The sequence below is a fragment of the Scedosporium apiospermum genome, assembly GCF_000732125.1.
Source record: "Scedosporium apiospermum strain IHEM 14462 chromosome Unknown SEQ_SAPIO_0022, whole genome shotgun sequence".
NCBI lineage: Eukaryota > Fungi > Ascomycota > Sordariomycetes > Microascales > Microascaceae > Scedosporium > Scedosporium apiospermum.
The window spans coordinates 761,840-784,589 of NW_015971723.1; the positions used below are offsets into that span (position 1 = coordinate 761,840).

Genomic DNA, 22,750 nt, shown 5'->3' on the forward strand with positions numbered 1-22,750 from the left:
CCATTGCGATGGAGGGAGTCTGTGCCAGGCGCACTTTGCATCAATTCATTTTGAGAAAGGGGGGTTGGGCAGAGGGAGGAAAGGCACAGGTATAATCGCAACTTATTAGGGTCACTTTGAGATGAGGGAGGAGGCTACGGATGATTGATGACCAAAACATGATGGGAACTGGATTTCTTTATATTGGATTTGGATTCATGCATTCTGGGGGGGATTCTATTCTAGCGGCGCCCTTTTTGGTCTTTTTTACGATACAGAGCGAGCACTCTTTTTTCTTGTTCGGGGAGGAATAACATCGGGACGGGGAATGGGAGATTTTGGAGAGGAGGGTGAATGAGATATGACGAACTGAAACTTGTTTATAGATACCCAATGAATCAATCGTTTTTCGCAAAGATGAACCGAATCGAGAAACAAATTTGTACCGATCGATGTGCTGTGTATAGACAATACCTTGGCTTATTGTTCAGACTGAGGACTGGCGTCAACGATAACCCAGTCCTCGTCGATATCGGGAGGCGTTGTAACGACGGAGTCGTCCGTAGGCTGGTTCCTGGGAACGATAACCCCGGAATCGTCATCCTCAGTCTCGTCTTCTCTTGGGACGAGCACCCAATCGTCCGTGACATCGGTTTCGGAAACGAAAACCCAGCTGAAATCGCCGTCCTCAGTCTGGCGGGTCTGGTCGGTCTGGTCGGTCTGGTCGGATTGGGCCGCGACAACGACCCGCCCTTCATTGATCTCAGTGACTCCTTCGTCTTCCTCCTTCGCCTTTTCGACGGGGTCTTCCGATGAGGTGCCGGACTGCTGAGGAGATTGGGTGGTATTTCGCGAGGTGGAGATGATGAGGCCGAGGGGGTTGATCCGGCGGAGGAGGCGGACAGAGATGTAAAAGGTGCGCTTGGGAGGCTTAGCGGAGGACGAGTCTTGAGTGGAGGACATCGTAAATGTTGAGATTGGGGGGGATGGTTTGGAGTGGTGTTTGGTTAGGGTGTTTGGGCCTTGGGAAGATGTGAGTTGTTTGGTTTGGATGAGTGTGGGTGGTGATGTTGATTCATTATATAGACGTTTGGGATCCTGGGCTCAATGGAGGAGACGCGATGATGACAGTCCCTTGATAAGGGCAGATTCATTGTTAGAATCATGGAACTCGTGATGAGTGGTGATAAGTAGTAATAACTGGAACAAGTGAGGAGGACGGGAGAAGGAATGCATTGTTCCGAGAACCCGGTTTTTAGATATACAATGCCCATTACAACCCCCATTGTAATATCAAAACGTGAAAGAAACTTCAAAGAAAACCAAAGGAGCCGTCCAAAACGCCATTCATCATGTCCCATCATGAAACGCATATACCTAAACCCACGGCTAACAAAGCGCCTCCTTCACGTCAAAGAAAACTGACAGTCTCCCGTTTCCTTCTCCTTACTTCCTCAACTCATACTTGATAAACACCGGCCTCGTGGGCCGATGAACCTGGTGCTGCGACCGATCGAGCAGATCCGGCGTGGCGACGGTGGGGTTTCCGTCTCCGTCGACGAGGTGGTAGTCGAAGTGGGCGACGAACATGGAGATCATGACGGCCATTTCGAGTTTGGCGAACTGTATTCTTGTTAGTTCCTGTCTCTTTCTCTCTCTCTCTCTCGACGTTGGATGTTTGGAGGGTTTCTTACTCGTATGCCCACTGAAGATACATTGTTAGCAATAATTTCGATGAGAAGAGAAGGGAGAAGTAAAGGAAAGGCAACTTACGGCAAGGATGTCTCCCGCTTCCCCATCCGATATACCCATGTGCAGAAAGCTTCTTATCCTCTTCCCTCCCCTCTAGGAACCGGTCTGGGTCCCAAGTCTCCGGATCGGTGTATATCTCTGGATTCATCTGCGTATCATCAAACAGATAAACCTGTAATACTCGAAGCACAGACGCATCAGCAGACAGCCACTATAAAGTGAGAGAGAGACACAAAAAACCCACAGCAAAAGCATCGTCAGGAACAACCTCCCCCGACTCCCCAATCAACACATCCCCCCCACTCCGATTCTGCCGAAACCCGCACCCCACAATCGTCAACCGAATCGTCTCACGCAGCGCCACATCAATAACGGGGAACTCGACCTCCCACTCCTCGAAGCTCAGGGTCGCCAGGACGTCGGCGGGTGTCTGATCGGCGCTGACGCGGTGGCGGTCGATCACGGCATCGACCTCCTCGCGGACTTTGCGGCGCCAGCGGGGGTTTTGACCGAGGTAGCAGAGGAGCCAGGCGGCGTTGTAGCCGGAGTTGATTTGGCCGGCGAAGAGGGCGGCGATGACGATCTGGGCCTCTGTGTTAGTCTTATTGAAGCATCGGTCGGGGAGGGAGAGGGAAGGGAAGAGTTACGGAGATGATGTCGGCAACGTCAAACCCCAAATCAATAAGAACCTGCAGCGCATCCTCCCTCCTAATCCCCTCCTTAGCCCTCGTATCGATAATCCCCTTAAAAAGGAAATACATCCTCATCCCCGCCCACAACCGCCTCAAATGGCTCGGCGTCGTCATCCACGACGGAACCAACAACTTGCTCCCTGCGCTCGCCCCATCAATACTCTCAAAGATACCCAACGTCTCAGCCAGCAACTTTTCGTCTCCCGCAATCTCGGCGCAGCCCACCGTTCGCATGGTGAGTTGGTACACCAGCCGGTACAGGTCGTCGAAAGGGTTCACCATCGCCAATCCGTTACCGAGACATCGGGATGCTAGACGGTCTGTTAGGGCGCGGGCGTCGGCTACGAGTTGCGGGGTGAGGGAGACGAGGTTTTCTTTGCGGACGAATTTGAGGAGGGCTTTGCGGATTTTGGCGCCGAGGTTTTGTTGTTCGGGGCTGTTTACTTGGGGGGTGGCGTTGAAGAGCGTCGAGTATCTAAAAGACTCGCGGCCTCCGTCAGTTCTCTCGTCTCTTCTGGCTTGAGGATATAAAACACTTACCCCCCTTCCATATCCATATCCTTGCTATCGAAAAACGTCCTCCGTCCATCCTCCCCAGATAGCCCCACGATCCTGAACTTGCCGTAGTAAAAGCTCGCCTGCCCGGACTTGCTCTTGTCCCTAACCTCCTCGAGGAAGGCCTTCCTGTCCGAGAAGAAGCGGAGGGCGCCGACGATGGGGTAGGCGTCGAAGAGGGGCGGGGCTTTGAGGGGGAAGGGAGGGCGGGAGAGCCAGGTGGTGGTGGTGTAGGCTGTTGCTGTGAGGAGGAGGACCCAGAGGGTTGGGGACCAGGTCGAGGGGGAGGAGAGAGTCGCTAGGAGGTCCATTTTGGAGAAAGAGGGAGGAGAGAGGAGAGGAAGGATGGATTTGATCTCGGATTGTTGGTAGTTTTAGATGTTTAGATGCCCATTTGCTTATAAGTGAGAGATGCTAACTCGAGGGGAAGGATCAGGCTAGAATGAAGTTATCACCAAGTTTTAAAACGTCAAACGTCAAACGCCAAACGTTAAACGTCAAGCCAGCCAGGAAAGCTTAACGCCTTTGCTGGAAAATAAAGGGAAGAAACGTCCCAACTGTAAAATATAATTGGGAAACAAAAAAGGGAAACCCCCCCGAAAGAAGTAAGAATAAGATTGACGAAACATATAACAGATACACCCTCATCCCCATTCCCCATTATTATCCAAGCGTGCCCCAAGCGATCAGAGCCAAGAATGGTGTGTGCCGTCCGTCTTGTTGGCGAACCGGGAACAAACTTCCCGCCCCCCTTGCATCAATGATCGCATTTCGTTCGCTTTCTTCCCCCTACACCCTCCCCTTTCGTGAGCAAACTGCATCGCTTCTCGCCTCCGAATGGACGTGCGACGGTGACATATCGGGCGCTATAAGAGACAAGCGAGACGTGGCCTCCCTCAATCCATCCATCTCAGGATTCCTAACTTCCCTTCTGTCTCATGACAACCGGATTGCGCAAAAGAGAAGACGGAAGAGACGAGAAAAAAGAAGAAGAAAAAGAAAAAGAAATCCCGAAGAAAATAGTATGAAACATGTTGTGCATGCCGTTGAAACGGCGAAAAAGGAGCAAGGGCCCCGAGGTGTCTGTCATCCGAAAATAGACCAAGGGAGAGGCGAAGCAACTCGGAGAAATCTCAAAGCTTAAACCTGACACCCCAGACACCCGCCTCCTCCGGCAAATGCTACTCTGTCTGACCATGTCTGTGTCTGTGTGTCTGCCCGTGGATCCGCATTTCCTTTCGCCTACACTATGGTGTAGAGATGTAGACAAAAATAGGGGAAAAAAATACCGGAACCTGCGTTGAGCCCAGTTGTTGTGAAAATCCGATTACATCCCGGTCAGACCTCTAGCGCTTTCACCAGCTGCCTAGAGGGTGACAGATTAACTGCTCGGCTCGCAGGTTCCTTGAAGGTCCTGGGAATTGTTCGGGTCTACATAGTTAACTCGGGGTTTCGATGAGGTTGGGTTGCGGTGGCTCCTTCTTGATGGTGCTCTTTCCTTGTATGTGAGTGGATGTTAGATGTTAGGCGGCTCCTTCCTTGCTAAATCGATCTCGAAGTTTGAGAGCGAGGCAGAGGTTTGGAGAAGTGATCTCTCTGATCTTGGTATAAGCATCGGGCTCTCTGCTGACGGCATCTGCTGCGTTGGGCTTGTAAGGCTGGCCTAGTATCACTCAACTTCGTACATCCTCTGGTTGGCTTCGAGAGCTGCCCTGTCCCTGGCCGATTCTCCTCACCGTGCCACGCTCTATCCCTGATTCCTTCTCACCAACGGTCGCGCTTCTTCGAAAGAGGGGGACGGGGTCGCGATCTAATAAAGCCAGCTATAAAATCTCCCCTTTAAGTTCTCTATATATAATAGACGTTAAGTTTTTAACTAAGAGTAGAATGGGTAGGCTTGCAGCTAGCAGCCAGCTAGCTACGATCACAGGCTGCTTGGGTATTTTGTAAGATCTCAAAACGTCTTCAAATAGCACGAGACATGAAACTATAAATATGCATTATTTGTATCTAACCCTCAATACCACTCTCCTTCCTCTAGACTCTTAGAAATACCTGCATTGTGAGTTACTGCTGTTTCTACTACCACGCCGCCAGGCAGCCATAGCCAGTTCATTCCTCGAAGGGGGAGCTCCGACCACTGTGGGTGGCAATAGACTCAAACCTCGACTTTCATCATCACCGTCACTCACTATGGCACCTGTAATTTGCCCTGACGAGCCTCGTCACACGGACGAATGTTCCAATACCCTCTCCAAGAACAAGGCACAATCCAAGCCGCTGGACCAATTCCACTACTTCCCTCGGCTTCCCCCAGAGCTCCGCATTATCATCTGGGGGATGGCCTTACGCCCTTGCGGTATAAGAGGCGTCCATTATTTCTCCCTCTTCAACAGCAGCAAAGAGCATCCGCTCTGGGATCTATCCATCGCCAACCGTTGGCTCAGCAAATCCGGGAAAGTATACGGAGAACTTCTCGGTAACCTCCTTAACACCGAGCACAGAATACCTGCTCCGAGAGTTGTCGCTCACGGCGATCCGTCTCAGCCTCAGCCTCAGCACTCGTGGTTCAAGGGCAACCCGTCACTCTATGCATGGGACGCGGGCCTTTTCAACGCATGCCGAGAATCTAGGCGGATCCTCGCAACCGAGTCGCTAAAGCGGAGTCGTCTGAATTGGGATGGGTGGGTCATTGAAGGTCGCCACGACGAGGGCGGTAAAATAATGCCCCTTCGAGGCCACTCTTACCATGACCTGCATTGTTTCCAGTTCGACCGCGGGCTTGTCGAGGCGTCCAAATATCTTCGTTGGAGTGTCCTCCTTTCCCAGCTACCCTTTAACCACCTGAGCCTCTGTCCATCTAACATCGCCTTTGAATTTGACCCAACCTGGCTCGTTTCTCTCCCTGATGGCGGTGATCTGGTCAACTACCTACGCAATGAACCCAGTCCCCGCGGCCTCGTTGCTCGTCTTCTCGATGCCTGGCATCACAACGAGGTCCCTAGCTATATCCAAATATGGCTTATTGACCGAAGCATACGCGTGAGCGAGGAAATAGAGGCGCGAATGCGCTACCATCCCCGGACGGCATTTTCCGATTTGCGGGAGACGTATGTTAGTGTCAAGAGACGGGATATCTTCTGCGATCTTGGCCCGAAGATGGAAAGAGATAGCGTGTTTTACCTGTGCAGGAGGTTTGCTGATTGGGAAACGTCGATCAATAGGATGCCGTTGCGGAACTCTCTTGGTGTTTTAGCCTGCCTGCCCAGAGAGAACGTAGATAATGATGAATCATGAATAGAATCGCTTTCTTCTTCTGACCTTGTGATGCCCTGTGATTCCAAGCATGAGGCAGGTGCGTTTAGTCAGCGTATATTGCGTATGCAAGTGGATGCATGTGGTCTCTTGAAATCCGGGAAGCCATGAACAAGCTCAACACATCAATTGATATGAGTGGAAGGAAGATTGCAACCGAGAACGAGTCCGGAAGGAGCTCGGAAGGGAACCGACAGGAGCCTTAGATACGCCGACGATGTAGACTTTTGACCGCATCATCTATAAATAGGATAGCTATCCTAATCCTCTCTCCTCCTCTCTTTTCCTCAACATCACCACTTTCTCCTGTTGTTCCCAGACCTTTCTTTTTCGTGATAATGTAAGTGCAACCATTCCTTCCGCCTCTGGGACCGCCCAGGAGCCTCTGATTATCTTTGTGTGCTATGTTCTGACTTAAATGGGGCAGCATCATGAGCCAAGACTACAAAGGCTACAATGTAAGTTGTTCCGTTATCTTTGCTGTCTATCAAGAATTGGCCAATATTGACTGTGGACTTGATGCTCAGCGGCTACCATGGGATGCAGTGAGTGTTCACTCAGTGCCTCTATTGATATCTGTTATACTGAGATCCCCCAGTCGTTCCCCCAGCCTGTCCAGCCCTCCGACACCACGCAGCCCGCCGGCCCACCAGAGTCCGAAGGGCGCGAGCGCCCGAAAGTAAGCATACCTCGAGATGATAGGGATTACCTTTGCCAGTGTACTTGAACCTTGACTCACAAAGTGCTCTTGTTGATAGATCCACTCCGCGGGGGTACTTGATGCTCGCCACATCTCCTTCTTGACTTCGGAATCTAGTACTAACAGATGCTTGTCCCGATCTAGTGGCATCAGGAAATGGCCGCAGTAAGTGGTGTATCTTTCTCCCTTTTACCCAATTGAATTATGGCCGAGGATGATACTCACCATACATTTACACAGGAGGCCAGGCGGAAAGCGCAGGTAACAACTTGGATTTTGCAACTAATGCATCGTTTACTTATAAATCGATACTAATAAGCCTGTGTGATGTTATAGGCCAAGCTCTTGGACGTTGGCGTAGAGCACGACATTGTTTATACCGATTTTATAAGATACTAACATTGCGTTTAGAAAGTGGAGAAGAGGATGATAGTAGGCCTACTCCTAGTATCTTGCATTTCGATTGCTAACTTTAATTTGCCTTCTAGGGGATGAGGGCGAAGTTGAGCGCAAGTCTCCACGACTTCTTCACCACGCTAAGCGTTCGAAGCTCTTCGAAGTCGGGAATGACCTGTCGATCGTTGAGACCGCATCAAGCATCGCCGATCTGAAAGTGATTTTCATCAGAGGGAACAAAATCGAGAGGTATCCCGGGGAAACTTGTTAGTATGTCATATCTCATAGACCAGCTTCCCTGGTGCTTTGTCTTTCGATGCTGACCTTCTTGACTTGTGTTAAAGCCTCTGCAGGTAGACTGGGACGTAAGTCAATACAACTTCATCACTTCGATGCCGCCGATTCACGATAGAAGCCAGACAGGCTCTACTCCCCGGTGCGGAGGATACCGACACCATCAAATAGCAGCATGTGTGGCTTGGGAGACTATACACCCTTGCACAAGTATCGTCCTCGACAACCGGCCCATCTCGTCACCACTACCACCGCCACCGCCAATCCTGCTGCAGGAGGCTAGTGTGGGAATCAGAACTGCTTGATTCATCTTCTTTCCGTCTTCGGAAAATGATACTAGCAAGGTGGTATGCGACGTATCGCGGGGAGATGGTCAAGGTAAGTCCACGACTCTCTTTATCTACCATATATCCGGCCATCATTGCAGAGGTTGGCTGACTGTTGGGAATAACAGAATATCCAAGATCCTCTCGGGTTTCCTAGAATGTGAAGGGTTCATGGAATTAGTCGGAGGAAGAGCAGGAAACAGAAGAAGGAGCGGTAAGCAACTAGTGCACCCCAAGACCAAGATGGACCAGATGCCATGACCGTTTTCGACTTACATGATGACAGCGGCCGGGCGAAGAGACGGCTGCTGAGCCACCCACTCCCACCGCTGAGCAGCTGAGCCACCGGCCGCCAGCTAACTCCCCGAAAACACTGCGAGTCTACCCCTTCCGGATGCTACTGGTAACGAGACGGATCAGAGCCGCTCAGTCTAGCAACATCGACAAACAGCCGAAACAGCGGCGGCCAATGGTCAAATACCAGAACCCGCTGGACCCGCTGCGGAACTCCTTCAGAGGGGGGGCAGACGTCGGATCCGTTGATCAATGGAAAACAATACTGGGGGCCACACAATAGAGGTTTCCCGGTGAAATGGTAACCGAAGGGGCCGCCTTCCGAGAAGACGTACTTCCCCAGGATCGCGCCTGGTAAAGAAGGAGCTGTATTAGGGAAGACTAAAATGAATGATGAGTTGACTATTATTGGAACTGATTAACGTGATGTTGATGCTTGATGGACTGTGCAAACGTGAAGCAGAAACCGAGGAAACAAGAAACGAAGCCTTCCACGTGGAACTATCTTCTTGCGCCGTAACAGCCTCAGTCCTTCCATTCTTGCAGGACAGTTAATAACATGTGCCCACCCCAATAACATGTAGAAGAGGGTGAAGCAAGCAGACCCCCATGGCGATGAATCATAAACATACGATCCGAGCTTCCCCAACTGGGAAGGGAACTACACATCTTGAAGACACATCGAGACACTGGGAAACACTTCTTATTCGACTAATTTCATTGAACCCATCTACCTCATTATCATAAAACGAGAAACTAAAGTACAATGAGCCTTGTCCTCGGAACTTTCATAAAAAAGATCATCGAGTCCAAGCAAGCATGATGTTATCGATGTAACTTATCGAAACCCCCTGCCTGATTCCTGACGAGCGACGGGTAAAAATCAAAAGAAAAATAAACATCAAGTTTCCGTCAAACTCCTTTAAAAGCCACTTTTTGTAGCCCTTTGCCTCCTGAGAACAATTCCCTTTCTGTATGAAACAGCTTTTTTATTCGATTGCCTTGCCTTACAACGCCTTGCTGCTGCTTGGTACTGCTGCATTTAGTCAACCTCCTCCATGGCGCTGTCACCAGTCTCGGCAGCAGTGGCGCCGGCCTCGGGGGTCTCGTCGTCGGTCTTGACCTCATCCTCGATGTTGAGGCCGACCTGGACGAGCTTGTGGATGCGCTCGGCGAAGCTGGCGGGCTCCTCGATGGTGAAGCCGGAGACGAGGAGAGAGGTCTCGTAGAGGAGCTGGACGATGGACTTGACGGTGCGGTCGTTCTCGCCGTCGGCCTCGACCTTGGCCTTGAGCTCCTTGATGATGGGAGACTTGGGAGAAATCTCGAAAGTCTTCTTGGAGGACATGTAGCTGGACATGGAGGTGTCACGGAGGGCCTGGGCCTTCATGATACGCTCCATGTTAGCGGACCAACCGAACTGGCCAGTGCGGATGGCGCAGGGGGAGAGGCCGAGCTTGTGGCTGACGACGACCTTCTCGACCTTGTCGCCGAGAATGTTCTTGAGCGACTTGGCGAGGGACTCGTATTCCTTCTCCTCCTCCTCGCGCTTCTTCTTCTCCTCGTCGGTCTCCTCGAGCTCGAAGTCCTTGGTGATGTCGACGAGCTTCTTGCCCTCGAACTCCTTGAGCTGGGTCATGGCGTACTCGTCAATGGGGTCGACGAGGAAGAGAACCTCGAAGCCCTTCTCCTTGAGGGAGTCAAGGAAGGGAGACCTGGCGACGGCCTTGAGGGACTCGCCGGTGATGTAGTAGATGTTCTTCTGGTGCTCGGGCATGCGAGTGATGTAGTCGGCGAACGAGGTCTGGTCGTCACCAGACTTGGTGGAGTTGAAGCGGAGGAGCTTGGCAAGAGTGCCGCGGTTCTGCGAATCCTCGTGGATACCGAGCTTGATGTTCTTGCTGAAGGCAGAGTAGAACTTGTCGAACTGCTCCTTGTCCTCGGCAATCTCGTTGAAGAGCTCGAGAGACTTCTTGACAATGTTCTTCTTGATGACCTTCATGATCTTGTTCTGCTGGAGAGTCTCACGAGACAGGTTGAGAGGGAGATCCTCAGAGTCGACGACACCCTTGATGAAGCTGAGCCACTCGGGGACGAGATCGGTGGCGTCATCGGTGATGAAGACACGGCGGACGTAGAGCTTGATGTTGTTCTTGGTCTTCTTGGTCTCGAAGAGATCGAAGGGAGCGCGCTTGGGCACGAAGAGGATGGCGCGGAACTCGAGCTGGCCCTCGACGGAGAAGTGCTTGACGGCAAGATGGTCCTCCCAGTCGTTGGAGAGCGACTTGTAGAAAGAGGCGTACTCCTCCTGGGAAATGTCCTGGGGGTTGCGGGTCCAGATGGGCTTCTGCTTGTTGAGCTCCTCCTCCTCGATGGTGGTCTCCTTGATCTTCTTGGTCTTCTTCTTCTTCTCCTTCTCCTCCTCCTCATCGTCGACCTCCTCGATCTTGGGCTTCTTGTCATCCTCCTCGGTCACCTCAGTCTCCTCGGCCTCCTCATCGGGAACCTCCTTCTCGACCTCCTTCTGGACATGGAGGTAGATGGGGTAGGAGATGAACTCGGAGTGCTTCTTGATGACATCCTTGATGCGGCTCTCGTTGAGGTAGTCAGTCTGCTCATCCTTGAGGTGGAGGATCATCTTGGTACCACGGCCGAGCTGCTTGCCCTCAGTGTCGGGCCTGATGGTGAAGGTGCCACCGGCACTAGACTCCCAGATGTACTGCTCGTCATCGTTGCTCTTGGAGACGACGGTCACCTTGTCGGCGACGAGGTAGGCGGAGTAGAAACCAACACCGAACTGACCAATCATGGAAACATCAGCGCCGGCAGTGAGGGCCTCCATGAACTGCTTGGTGCCAGACCTGGCGATGGTACCGAGGTTGTTGACCAAGTCCTAGAGTGACAGTTAGAAATCAAGTCCGCTTGAATGGCAAATCGTGGATGGATTAAAACTTACAGCCTTGGTCATACCAATACCGGTATCCTGGATGGTAAGGGTCTTGTTCTCCTTGTCAGGAATGATGTCGATCCTCAGATCCTTGCCCGTGTCGAGCACGGAAGGATCCGAGAGGGACTGGTATCGGAGCTTGTCGAGGGCATCGGAGCAGTTGGAAATGAGCTCTCGAAGGAAGATCTCCTTGTTGGAGTAGACGGTGTTGATGATGAGGGAGAGAAGCTGAGAGATCTCAGCCTGGAACTCGAAGGTTTCAGACATCTTGTCGGGTATTATGTGAAGAAGTAGAAAACTGGGGTCTGCGAGAGTCAATTGTTAGCTGGGAGGCTCTCTTCTGTCGATGCCTGCTTGTTGGCGAGAAATAGAGAACGGATGGAACGAGGAAAAAATTTCCGAGAAAGAAATAGAAGAGGGGTTGAGGAGAGGGAGAGGAGAAACTCAAAATCGGCCGCCAATGGTCTTGGGAAGGTTCAGCCCGCCTCGGCCGGCTGCTATTCCTGATCGATGGTGGGCAGACCGCTCCTTCCCAACACCAATTGGGGGCACGACCTCGAACATAAGGTGATAAACGGATGGCGGAGGGGAACCAATGGCTGCTACTTACATCAAGAGGCTTGCGGATGGAGGGGCGAGTACGGAAATGAGAGTTCGTGTAGCTTCGGGGGTTCAGAAAGGAGGAATCTTATGGCTCCCACTTTCGAAGGCAGATGGATGAGGGGGGTGAGGAAAAGAAAAGCGGTTGAGATTACTGCGGGGTCTTCTTGAGGAGAAGAAGTTTCAATTTATTTTCAGGGAAGAGTTGGATGAAGAGTGAAAAGAAAAAATTGGAGCTGAGAAGGTTTGGACGTCCTTAAAAGTTCCTGCTTACAAGGGGCTGGTTGCTCCCCTCCCCCCCATTGCTTCGTACCTTCCCTCTGCTCTGTGCCTAGCCTCAAGATTCCACGGGATTCTATCACTTGGAGAGCTTCCAGAGCCTTCTCAAAAATTTGGCCACCACAGCAACGGGGCTGGTCTGTGATTGGCTGCGGTGGGGGAAGCTCGGTGGGGAAGTACCTCGGAAGGTACAATTCCTAGCAATGGTACAATATTCACCAGGATCTAGCCGCCTACGAAACCCGTTTTTCTGCCTGGTTCTGCGGTGTGTTACATGTACCCTGCAAGACCAGACAGAGGCTCGGGGTACTTTGCAAATAGCTGCCCTAAGCATTGAAGCAGGTACCAACCGGCGCTAAGATGGGGAAACCCTTCCCACTAACAAAGTACACTTTCCTGAGTCGGCTTCGTGTTGGAGAATGGGGGAAGAGGAGCAAACCTACGAAGTACAGGGTCGAGAATCTTCTGTCCATAGCCTGGCTATCGAGACAATTTCTAGAGCATTCCGAAACTGGGATTTTGACAAGGCTCAGTGCATTCCTTCGAAGTGGATACAATTGTTCCAGTTTCTCATGGACAATTCCAATCGCTTCTGCCTGTTTTCGGTGTGGGGAGGATTGTCTCGCCCTGCCTTTTGGGATCAACCTCCCTGCGCCTCATTCCTCCCAGGACGAGGCTGATGCCGTTTGCAGGTCCAAGTATCTGTACTTGTCTCTCATCCCCGCTGTGCTGGGAGCTCTCACAATATGAGCAAAAGACCTGGTATCATCCCACCAACCACTGATGGATTTCGTAGAGGTACAAGCCGAAAAGGTGCTTGGGCAGGGGTCGCTTTTCACCAGCCGATAATACTCCGCTGAGGCGAGGAGCAAACGCAATTTGGCCAACAGCTGTTTTCACATGCCATCCATGGCACGAAGTACTTCGTACAACATCTTTCCATTGTGCAGAGCCGCACGCAAACCAAATCTGTCTTTGGGCGACACGATTGCTCCATGCAATTCAGAGCATCGCCGCTCCCTAACGTGGTCGCCGATGCCATCTCGATCCTCCCATAACAACCATCTCTAGATTTCGTATTATTTCCCGGACTGCTCACTCCCCAGCAACCATGGAGAGATTCAGCCAGTTCCGCGATAAGGGTAAGATCCTACAGCTTCCAGGCTCTCGCCAAGCTCTCCAGCTCTATCCCAACTCCCGGTATCTCACAGGACCTCAAAGTTAACAAAACGAAACCCTCCACAGGCTCCGGAATCGCCCCTTTCATCCCAATCCAAACCCCTCACTCAACCCTCTCAACCCTCATCCACGCCTCCCTCTTCGCCTTCCGCCTCCCCTTCTTCCTCGCCTATGCAATCCTCTACTTCACCATCCTCCAACACCTGCCCCTCCCTGCTGCCCTCCGCAAGCTCCTCCTGTGGGCCTTCATGTCCATCCCGGGGCTCTGGTGGGTAGATCTCCAGATGGACGGCGTCCGCCGCGGCACTTTATCCGACCAACCTCCCGACCGGATTCCGCGTCCGGCTTCCGTCATCGCTGCGAACTTTACTTCTCCGGTCGATCCGCTTTACCTCGCTGCCGTCTTCGATCCCGTCTTCACGATCTCTTATCCCCGGCTTCGCAAGGTCCGCCACGTTTCGCTCCTCCAGGCCATTCTTCACGCCCTCGCCCCCGTTAAACTCGCCCCTCCCCCCGCCGCCCGCCTCACCGATCTCGAGACCTTACTCGCAAAGTATCCCAACCGCGTCGTCGCCGTCTTCCCCGAATGCAGCACCACCAACGGCAAAGCCATCCTCCCCCCGAGCCCCTCCCTCCTCTCGGCCCCGCGTGACACGCACATCTTCCCCGTCAGCATCCGGTACTCGCCCGCCGACGTGACGACCCCCGTCCCCGGCCGTTGGCTCCACTTCCTTTGGACGCTGCTCTCGCAGTCGACCATTTGTATTCGCGTTCGCATCGCCGAGAGGACTTCCAATACCGCCGCGCCTGAGCCCGCAGCCACTTCGACGGGCGTGGACGGTGTTTCCTCTGCCTCTGCGGCGTCGGGAGAAAAGATCTCGGCTGAGGAGAGGAGGGTGTTGGATAAGATTGGGGAGGCACTCGCGCGGTTGGGGAGGAGTAAGAGGGTGGGGCTTACCCTTGAGGATAAGGCCGCTTTTGTCAAGGCTTGGAATGCGAAGAGGTAACGGTGATGGGCTATGCTTGGGGGGTTGTCTGCTGTTTCCGGTGTTGCTGGGGTGTGTTTGGAAAAAGTTTCTCCTGGATTGATGTCTATGTTCTTTCCAAACCCTTCTAAGAGCTCTCGCTTCTGTTTATTAAGAAGAGCCTCTCGCTTGATGATTGATGGATGTATATATCGCTTCGCTTGGTCAACTTATATTTCCTATACCTTGGATGCATCTAATAGAATGTTCGTCTTTCCACGTCATCTCCCTCTCGTTCTTGACCTACGATGCTAGCATCACTTCTCACACCTTCCTTTAAACTTAGACAAGTAACAAGTTCTTTTTGTTGCGCCGATACCTCAATTCAAGGCACTAACTACACACGCACCCGAACCCATCTAAAAACGAAGTGAAGAAAGAGAAATAATAAACACATAATAAACACGACATATCTTCGAAGTATTAGACATAAAAAAAGAATCACCAAACCTCATAAAACACACATACCAAGCCACCCCTTCCCCTTTTTCACACCCTAATAGTTCCCATCCGTAATACACCCATGCGATGCATCACTCACAAGCTGCGCATACTTCTTCAAAGTCCCCCTCGTATACCTCGCCTCCGGCGCCTTCCACTCCTTCCGCCTCCTCTCAAGCTCCTCGGCACTAACATCCAAATCCATCACGTTCTTCTCCGCGTCAATAGTCACCTCGTCGCCATCCCTCACAAGCGCAATGGGTCCGCCCTCCATGGCCTCGGGAACGACGTGACCAATCAGGAAACCGTGGCTACCGCCAGAGAAGCGTCCGTCGGTGATGAGGGCCACATCTTTGCCGAGACCGGCGCCCATGATGGCCGAGCTGGGCTTCAGCATCTCGGGCATGCCGGGACCGCCCTTGGGACCCTCGTAGCGGATGATGACGACGGTCTTTTCGCCCTTCTTGATCTCGCCGCGCTCGAGAGCCGAGATGAAGTCGTCCTCCGCGTCGTAGCACTTGGCCTTGCCGACGAAGCGGAGGCCTTCCTTGCCGGTGATCTTGCCGACCGAGCCGCCGGGCGCTAGCGTGCCGCGGAGGATCTGGAGATGGCCGGTGGCCTTGATGGGGTTGTTAAAGGTCTGCACGATGGTTTGGCCCTCAGTGAAGTCGGGGTAGCTCTCGACGTTCTCCTTCATCGTCTTGCCGGTGACGGTCATGCCGGAGCCGTCGATGAGGCCCTCGCGGAGGAGGAACTTGAGGAGGGCGGGCGTGCCGCCGATCTTGTGGAGATCTTCCATGACCCACTTACCCGAGGGCTTAAGGTCGGAGAGTACGGGCGTCCTGTCCGAAACGGCCTGGAAGTCGTCGATGGTGAGCTTGATGCCCGCGGCGTCGGCGATGGCGATCAGGTGGAGAACGGCATTGGTGCTGCCGCCCGTGATGGTGACGACGACCATGGCGTTCTCGAAGGCCTGCCTTGTGAGGATATCCTTGGGTCGGATATCCTCCTTGAGGAGGTTCCTCATGACGTTGCCGATGTTGGCGCACTCGGCAAGCTTGCCGGCATCCTCGGCGGGCGTGCTACTGCTGCCGGGAACGGTGAGACCGAGGGTCTCGATGGCGGTGGCCATGGTGTTCGCCGTGTACATGCCACCGCAGGCACCGCCGCCGGGACAAGCGTGCCTGATGATATCATACCGCTCCTCCTCGGTAATCTGGCCGGAAATATACTGTCCATACGCCTGGAAGGCCGAAACGATATCAATCGGCTCTCCCTTGACAGTGCAGCCCGGCTTAATAGTACCACCATACACCATGATCGACGGGCGGTTAACCCTCGCCATGGCAATAGCCACACCAGGCATGTTCTTGTCACATCCAGGAAGCGAAATATTCCCATCATACCACTGCCCATTCATGACCGTCTCGATACTATCGGCGATAATCTCTCGGCTCTGCAGCGAGTACCTCATGCCCACGGTACCCATGCTAATGCCGTCTGACACACCGATCGTGTTGAACCGATAAGGGACCAGCCCGGCGTCGGCCACCGACTGCTTGACGATGTCGGAGAGACCCAGCAGGTGCATGTTGCAGGGGTTTCCTTCGTACCACACCGACGAGATGCCGATCTGCGCCTTCTTGAGATCCGCGTCCGTCAGACCCGTGGCGTAGAGCATAGCTTGCGAGGCGCCTTGGGACTTGGGCTGGGTGATGGTCGCGGAGACTTTGTTGAGCTGTTCATCGGCGGCGAGGCGTGGTGTTGTCGACAGGAGGCGGCTGCAGAATGTACAAGTTAGCTTCTAATTGATTTATTCACCTTTGTTTCTCTCAGAAAATAGCAACTACAAAATATTTGAAATCGATAGGAATATTCCCTTACGCATTCTGGCTTATCCGGAGGGGAGCTGTCGCCGCCCTCAGGCGAAGACAGCTACTTGCTTGCCGAAACATGATGACTGTGTAGGCACTAAGCAGCACTGTTAAATAGGAGCGATGGGATAGGTTGTTGCAAGGCTGTTTCAATTGCACATCGTAGGTTCGGATGGAGGAGAAGGGCGGAGAAAAGAGAGAGAGGGGAAATATGAAATTTCGTTGGGGAGCAATGACTCGAACTTTCCTAGATCACAGGGAAGGTCACAGGGACAGAACCAAGGTCTGGGTGCGGATATCATGAAAATAAAGAAAAGAAATGGGAAAAAAAAATAAAGAATTCATGCAGCGATGTCGGGGGATCCGCCTAAGTTCTCGGGCCACTGAACATCAATTGATCGACCTGAACCTTTCGAGCTTCCCCCGCAGGTTCTCCACTGCGGTCACAATTACCCTCGTCGTTATTGGCCAATGGCATTTTAGCTTGCCAAGGCCCGAACAGTTGCTGAGTGCCAGCTGTCACCACTTAAATTCGACCCACCTCTACTACCTCCCAACTCCCGAAGCTCCCTAACTTTCTCCGAGGTCAAACATCAATACCGAAGGAACCACATCACTGATCAGATTCCAAAGTGTCCGAGAATGCTCTACACACCGGAGACATAACGAGATTTCAAGGATTTGATGAATAAAATCTGGTATTCTATTTGTAAAGATTGAGGGGGTCGGGTGAGACTATCCCTTCACTCCAAACCTCCTCCAAGAACGAACCGGTAGCAAGCAAAACTCCCAACGGGTTCACCCCTTTCCATACCCACACGAGGATGGGTGGGAAAGGGGACAGACAATTCAAGATAAAAGACAGCAACTCCCCCAAAACTCCTCTCGCTTGCTGCACAGGTTTCAGCAAATCCTACCCAGGCCTAACAGATATCTTGTATGTTTTATGTACATATGAGTTTGCTGGAAAGGGAGGGGATAAAAAAAACAATCAAAAACCACAAAGGAAAGCAGAAAAGCAGCAGAGACTCGATTCCTTTTTCTCTTGAAGGGAATGGACAAAAAAAAAAGAAGGAGAAGAAAAAGGAATGTTTAGTGAGATTCATCCACGTACGGTCCCCCAAGGCAAGAAAGAACAAGTAACTGGCCAAAAAAAAAAAAAAAAAAAAAAAAAAAAAAAAAGAAAGAAAGAAAGAAAAAAAGACAGTCATGGTATAATGACAAGACAGAACAAAACTAATGAACAGGGAAGGGAGCGGAACGCGAGGGTCTCACAGAAGGGCTTGCCTGGTACTTTTGGAGGTTTTTCGAAGTCAAACCGTAGACGCAAAAGAAGGTAGGGGGAAAAGAGCACCGCAAGAAACGAAAAGAACAAATTCAACGCCACCAGGGACGAACTAATCGAGAACGGCAAGTCAGCCTCGATGCCTCGGCAAGAGAGGAGATAGCTTTGGAGGAGGGCCACTCGACGGGACGAAGCGGATATGGAGACAGGCTTGAGAAGAAAATCGAGAAAAACCAAACAGGGTCATGACATCATTAATGAGACTATGCTCCGTGTTGAAAAAAATGCGTTCCGAGAATGAGAGGCGGACAAAAGCGGAACATTGAAGGACCGCAAGGGGTATGTATGTAAGTGCGTAAATCGACAACCAGGCCATTAATCGAACAGAAAATAGACGGAACGCATATGTAAGTGGTAGAAGGCTCCCCCGGACCGAAAACAGACCAAATATTGAACACCGCTCGACTGAAAGAGCGATCCAGCTACATGACGACGCAGCATCCGCAGCCCTCTTTGCTCTCCTTTTCCTTCTCCTGGTGTTGTTTCTGCTGTTCGGGAGCCTGGGTGATGTCCTTAGGGGAGAGAGGCTGGTGTTGCGGTGGCATCCCAGGAGTCCTGGGGCTCGGAAGGGGGCTGAGCTGGGGAGGCACGTCGATAATCTTGGGCATTGTGGAATAGGAGCTGATAAGCTTTGGCGTCTGGCTGCGACCAGCTTCGCCCCTCAAAGGCCACTCGTTGGAACGTTGGGATTCGGGTTCGGGTTCCGGCGCTTCGGGCTTGGGGTCCGGTTCTCGCTTCTCCGGTGGTTGCAAGAACCCATCCTCGGTGAGAGGCCTGAACTCCTTGTCATAGACATTGCCGAATTTGCCCTCCTTTTCCCACTTCTCTTGTTGCAGTCGTCGGGCTACAGTAGGGAGGAGCTGCTGGTCAGGTGGCAGCCGAGGGTCGGGCTGATAAGCGGATACCAACCATGGCGGGTCCCCTTCAGGCTGCTTCGATGAGGCCACACTAAGGTCTCCCGATCTCGTGGATGGCCGCGTGCCGGCGCTGCTGGTGGAATCTTTGTTGGAGCTGGATCGGGTTTTCGGCCTCCCGCTAGCAGATGGCCCGCGCGCAGACGGCCTACGAGTAGCTCCACCAGGATTGGCAGCCTTCTTTGGTGATCCGTCCGTTGCTGATCGCTTTCCTTGTGCCGTCGATGGTGGGGTCGTGTCGGCGGCGAGCTTCACACTAGCACTAGCACTGACACTCCTAGATCGCGGCTTGGGGTAGGATATGCTATCACCACCATCTTTCACGGGACCATCCGCAGCAGGCTTTCGAGAGCTCGGCGATTCACGCTCGAGGTAGTCGAGAGGGATTGGGGCCGGGCTCACTCTCGCTACCGGAATGCGTGTGCCTCCCTTGGACAGACCGGTCGGAGTTGCGAACCCCTTGTTCGCTTCGGCAACGATCTCCTCGGGCAATCTCAAGTCCCAGCTGGGGATTTCGATGTCTGCCGGCTTCGGATGATGATCCGCCGAAGAGTTCGCTCTAGATCGAGTTACAACAGGCCGGTCTGTCAGGGATGCGTCCGAGGCGCGGCCGGGACCCGCGGCTGGCTCGTGAGGTCGATGGTCTCGTCTCACTCTGCTAGGCATTCGCTGTCTTGGGAGAATAATACCGGCGGCTTGGAGTTCCTGGCTCTCTATCAGGGCCAGCTTGTCCCGATGAATCCATTTCGAGTCTTCGTCGCTTCCATCCCCCTCCGCCGGGATCCGTTTGTCGAGGGCTGAAGAGCTCACATTGCGGCGAGAAGTGGTGTGTTCGGTATGGTGATCGTGGTGGGCTGTACCGTTCATTTTCACGGGCTCGGATCCAGAGCCATACGGAGGAGAGGTGCGATTGCCGAGGTCCTGTGGTCGATGGTTGGTCTTTGCGGCGTGCACACTACCGTTCGCCGTGGGTTTTCGAGGATGGGAATCGCCGTTGGTCATATGGGTAGTGTGGTCGTCGGATGGTGCATGATGAGATGGGAGGGCATGGCCGCCGTTTGCGGTGTCATTAGCCACCAACGGCTGTTTCTTGTCTTGCACAAGCACCTGCACGGACAAACAAAAGTGTCAGTGTATTCAGGAATCGTGTTTTCGGCAGCTTTGTCTGTAGAAACCCCTGGAATCCCGTTTTTCTGCCGCTGCTCAGGGCTGTTGGGGGCAGGAGCGGGGGAAAATAAGAGAAACAAGGGGTAGAAGCAGAAACAACAGGATAAAATGAATGGGACTGCAGGTAGTGCTAGCGGCCACGGTTTCCGCGAAGCAACTTGTGAGGCATGTAATATTAGGCCATTTCTTACCTCTGTACGCTGAGGGCTCGGGTGTTCTCCCCAAGGACGGTCCTCTTGACTGCTGCTTGGTGGCGTTAGTGTGCTTGTCGTTGTGCTCGTCGTTGTTGCTGTCGTGTGGGTGCGCGTCGCTGAAATGGCCGCCATTTTACTTTCGTAGCTGTCCGTTCGTGCGTTTTCGCGGCCGGTCAGGAGGTGTCGTCCCCCCTGAGAGCGCGGGATAGATGATCGCCTCCTCCCGCCTAAATGGTTGCTACCCGAGTCGCTTCGCTATAGTCACACAAAATCGAGAATAAAATAATCGGAAACCGACAGCGGACCGGAATTGAAGGCGAGGAATAGCTACACGTCAGAGGAGGTTACCTCTAGCATTCGCAGTCGGGGCAACCACTTGCTTGGTGGTTGAATGATGAGGAGTTGAATTATCGGAGTGGATTCGGGGTATGAGATGGTTCGTATCGCTCTTGAAATTAATCAGGGGGGCGCGTGGATTGTGGATTGGAGAGCAGACGGAAGAAAAAGAAGAGAAGAAGATCGTCCCCAGGAAAGGGAGAAACCCTAAGCCAGGCTCTGTTTTCCTTAGTTTAAAGAGACTCCATTCACCGCGAAGAGATCGATGAGGCCAATAACGAGTGGAACAAGTGGAACAAATGAGCGGAGAGCTGGATTTGGGGCTAAGGGGAAGTGAGACCACCGCAGCAAAAAGGCAAAATGCAAGATGGCGGAGGTCGAACGGGATGATGAGAATACAATGGGCGTGTAACGATCGTGGAAGATTTCGGCGGTGCTCGTTTCAAGAAAGCTTATTTTCCTCGGAATACAATCTTGTTGGGGTTCGTGCTGCGATTCGGATGTTTTCACCCCCAACTTCTCGATTGAGTCGCGATGGGAAAGAAATCTAAATTGCCAGGTCGGCGGAAGGCGGATTGGAAGGAAGACAGCACATAAAGTGACTGGGCAGTGAGTGGAAGGCGCGAAGCAGGGAAAACACAGCGGGAGACCGAAGTACCAAGGCACGATCAGATTGATCGGGATTGAGCAGATGTTTTTGAGGGGGTTGGTTGGACAGTGCTCAGGTCCCCCAGGTCCCCCAAGTCTTCCTAGGCGTCGAATCCCCTGGCGGAACAGGACACACCAACAAATGGGACTGGACTTTGGCAGTGGGGTGTTGTAAGACCTCGCATCAATCAATAATAATACTTTGTACGTGCGAAGTACGAAGTAGTGTAGTCAGTGTACGTACATTGATCCATCGATCCATTCCGATAAGACAGAGTCAGTGTACAATTGATTGTATCCTCTGGAACGAGGATACTTCAATTTAGCACTTTAATGCTTGCAACTTGTGAATTCTGTACCTATATGTTCGTATTGCCTCAATTTTGTATTATTAGATGTGAACATTGAAGAAATCTCGAATATCGGACTCCCTGGAATAACCAGTCGTACATTGACTTTGAGGAACAGCTCATTCAACACGACAGGATTGTATGTACTTGTAGTGTACGAAGTATACGAAGTGTATTCGCCAATACCCTCCCAGTGTTTCAGAGTTACATCCCCAGATCGCTGTGCAGCCTTGATGTGCAGTTGAACAATAACACTACTGTACTCCGCTGCGCTTCCGGCTGCCGAACAACACCAAATCATGCGTTTGTCCCAGGGACCCAAGGATCAACACTGGCCAAAATGATCTCAACATCAATCGATGGAGAAGCGGTATAAAGTGTCATACATAAGCGCAGCTACGAACTTCTCCATCGTCATCTTGATCCATGATCTCCGTCTCTCGAATGACGAATCTCACAGGCAAATCAGAGACATCAGTTGACACCAGCCGGACTAGGCTGGGACCCCGAATGAGCTCGTTTAATGTTCATTTACCTGTGTATTGATACCACCAAGGAACCAACCAGGGTAGAAACACCCTATTCTCAAATAACATTGGCTTTTTCGTCTGCTCACCCGACTCGAGATTTTCAACTCGGTTCCACTTAGGATAGCCCCATGTGAAGTCCAGATTCTTCAACATCTCTAATCTCTATGCAAGTTCCTGCCGACCACAACACATTTGCTTCTTCGCAATCATAGTGTCTTTCTTTTTTCTCCGTTACCGTGGGGCCGGGCCCATATGGCTCGAAGGCTGAGCCATGTTTGATTCACTCAATCTCAATGCGGACCATACATCTCTCGCCAACGGTCCCTCTGGTGACAGCTCCTTGGAGCAGCGAGAAGCCTTCAAACCCCCCCAAATACTTTGTCGACATCAATACAGCAGAAGGTCGTCCTGCTATGAACACCGCAATTCCCATTCAAGTGGTTTTCCTGACGATCCCCAAGTACGTAGTGACGTACCTGTGGTCAAGGAGGAAAAAAGGGGGAAGGCAACACCCGTCCAATCTTTGGTACCATTACAGTGCGAAGTACCACCCTCCGAGGTACTTTGTATCGAGGTGTCAAAATGGAGTGTCGGCAGCCCCTTCCATGCGATGCAGGG

General features: G+C 52.3%; 6 protein-coding genes and 1 pseudogene across 6 annotated transcripts; 2 read left to right on the forward strand and 5 right to left on the reverse strand.

Annotated features, from left to right (window-relative positions):
- Window positions 1–459: 459 nt before the first annotated feature.
- SAPIO_CDS0503 lies at window positions 460–942 on the reverse strand (annotated as a pseudogene; the record flags this gene model as incomplete).
- Window positions 943–1,425: 483 nt separating this feature from the next.
- SAPIO_CDS0504 (Cytochrome P450 6A1) lies at window positions 1,426–3,289 on the reverse strand (the record flags this gene model as incomplete). Its single annotated transcript, XM_016783266.1, has 6 exons — window positions 1,426–1,602; window positions 1,674–1,684; window positions 1,753–1,903; window positions 1,976–2,314; window positions 2,379–2,898; window positions 2,964–3,289. The coding sequence occupies 6 exons, from the start codon at window positions 3,287–3,289 to the stop codon at window positions 1,426–1,428; spliced, it is 1,524 nt and encodes a 507-aa protein (XP_016646466.1).
- A 1,882-nt stretch (window positions 3,290–5,171) lies between these two features.
- Window positions 5,172–8,586, forward strand: SAPIO_CDS0505 (uncharacterized protein; the record flags this gene model as incomplete). The annotated part of the gene is made up of 8 exons (XM_016783267.1): window positions 5,172–6,088; window positions 6,721–6,751; window positions 6,821–6,838; window positions 6,904–6,972; window positions 7,138–7,158; window positions 7,734–7,754; window positions 8,191–8,223; window positions 8,296–8,586. 8 exons carry the CDS (start codon window positions 5,172–5,174, stop codon window positions 8,584–8,586), a joined length of 1,401 nt encoding a protein of 466 aa, XP_016646467.1.
- A 759-nt stretch (window positions 8,587–9,345) lies between these two features.
- On the reverse strand, window positions 9,346–11,517 carry SAPIO_CDS0506 (Heat shock protein 90-like protein; the record flags this gene model as incomplete). The annotated part of the gene is made up of 2 exons (XM_016783268.1): window positions 9,346–11,196; window positions 11,260–11,517. 2 exons carry the CDS (start codon window positions 11,515–11,517, stop codon window positions 9,346–9,348), a joined length of 2,109 nt encoding a protein of 702 aa, XP_016646468.1.
- Window positions 11,518–13,240: 1,723 nt separating this feature from the next.
- SAPIO_CDS0507 (Acyltransferase) lies at window positions 13,241–14,315 on the forward strand (the record flags this gene model as incomplete). The annotated part of the gene is made up of 2 exons (XM_016783269.1): window positions 13,241–13,271; window positions 13,375–14,315. 2 exons carry the CDS (start codon window positions 13,241–13,243, stop codon window positions 14,313–14,315), a joined length of 972 nt encoding a protein of 323 aa, XP_016646469.1.
- A 514-nt stretch (window positions 14,316–14,829) lies between these two features.
- Window positions 14,830–16,729, reverse strand: SAPIO_CDS0508 (putative dihydroxy-acid dehydratase, mitochondrial; the record flags this gene model as incomplete). Its single annotated transcript, XM_016783270.1, has 2 exons — window positions 14,830–16,555; window positions 16,659–16,729. 2 exons carry the CDS (start codon window positions 16,727–16,729, stop codon window positions 14,830–14,832), a joined length of 1,797 nt encoding a protein of 598 aa, XP_016646470.1.
- Window positions 16,730–18,415: 1,686 nt separating this feature from the next.
- SAPIO_CDS0509 (Uncharacterized protein) lies at window positions 18,416–20,400 on the reverse strand (the record flags this gene model as incomplete). The annotated part of the gene is made up of 2 exons (XM_016783271.1): window positions 18,416–20,014; window positions 20,266–20,400. 2 exons carry the CDS (start codon window positions 20,398–20,400, stop codon window positions 18,416–18,418), a joined length of 1,734 nt encoding a protein of 577 aa, XP_016646471.1.
- Window positions 20,401–22,750: the final 2,350 nt, after the last annotated feature.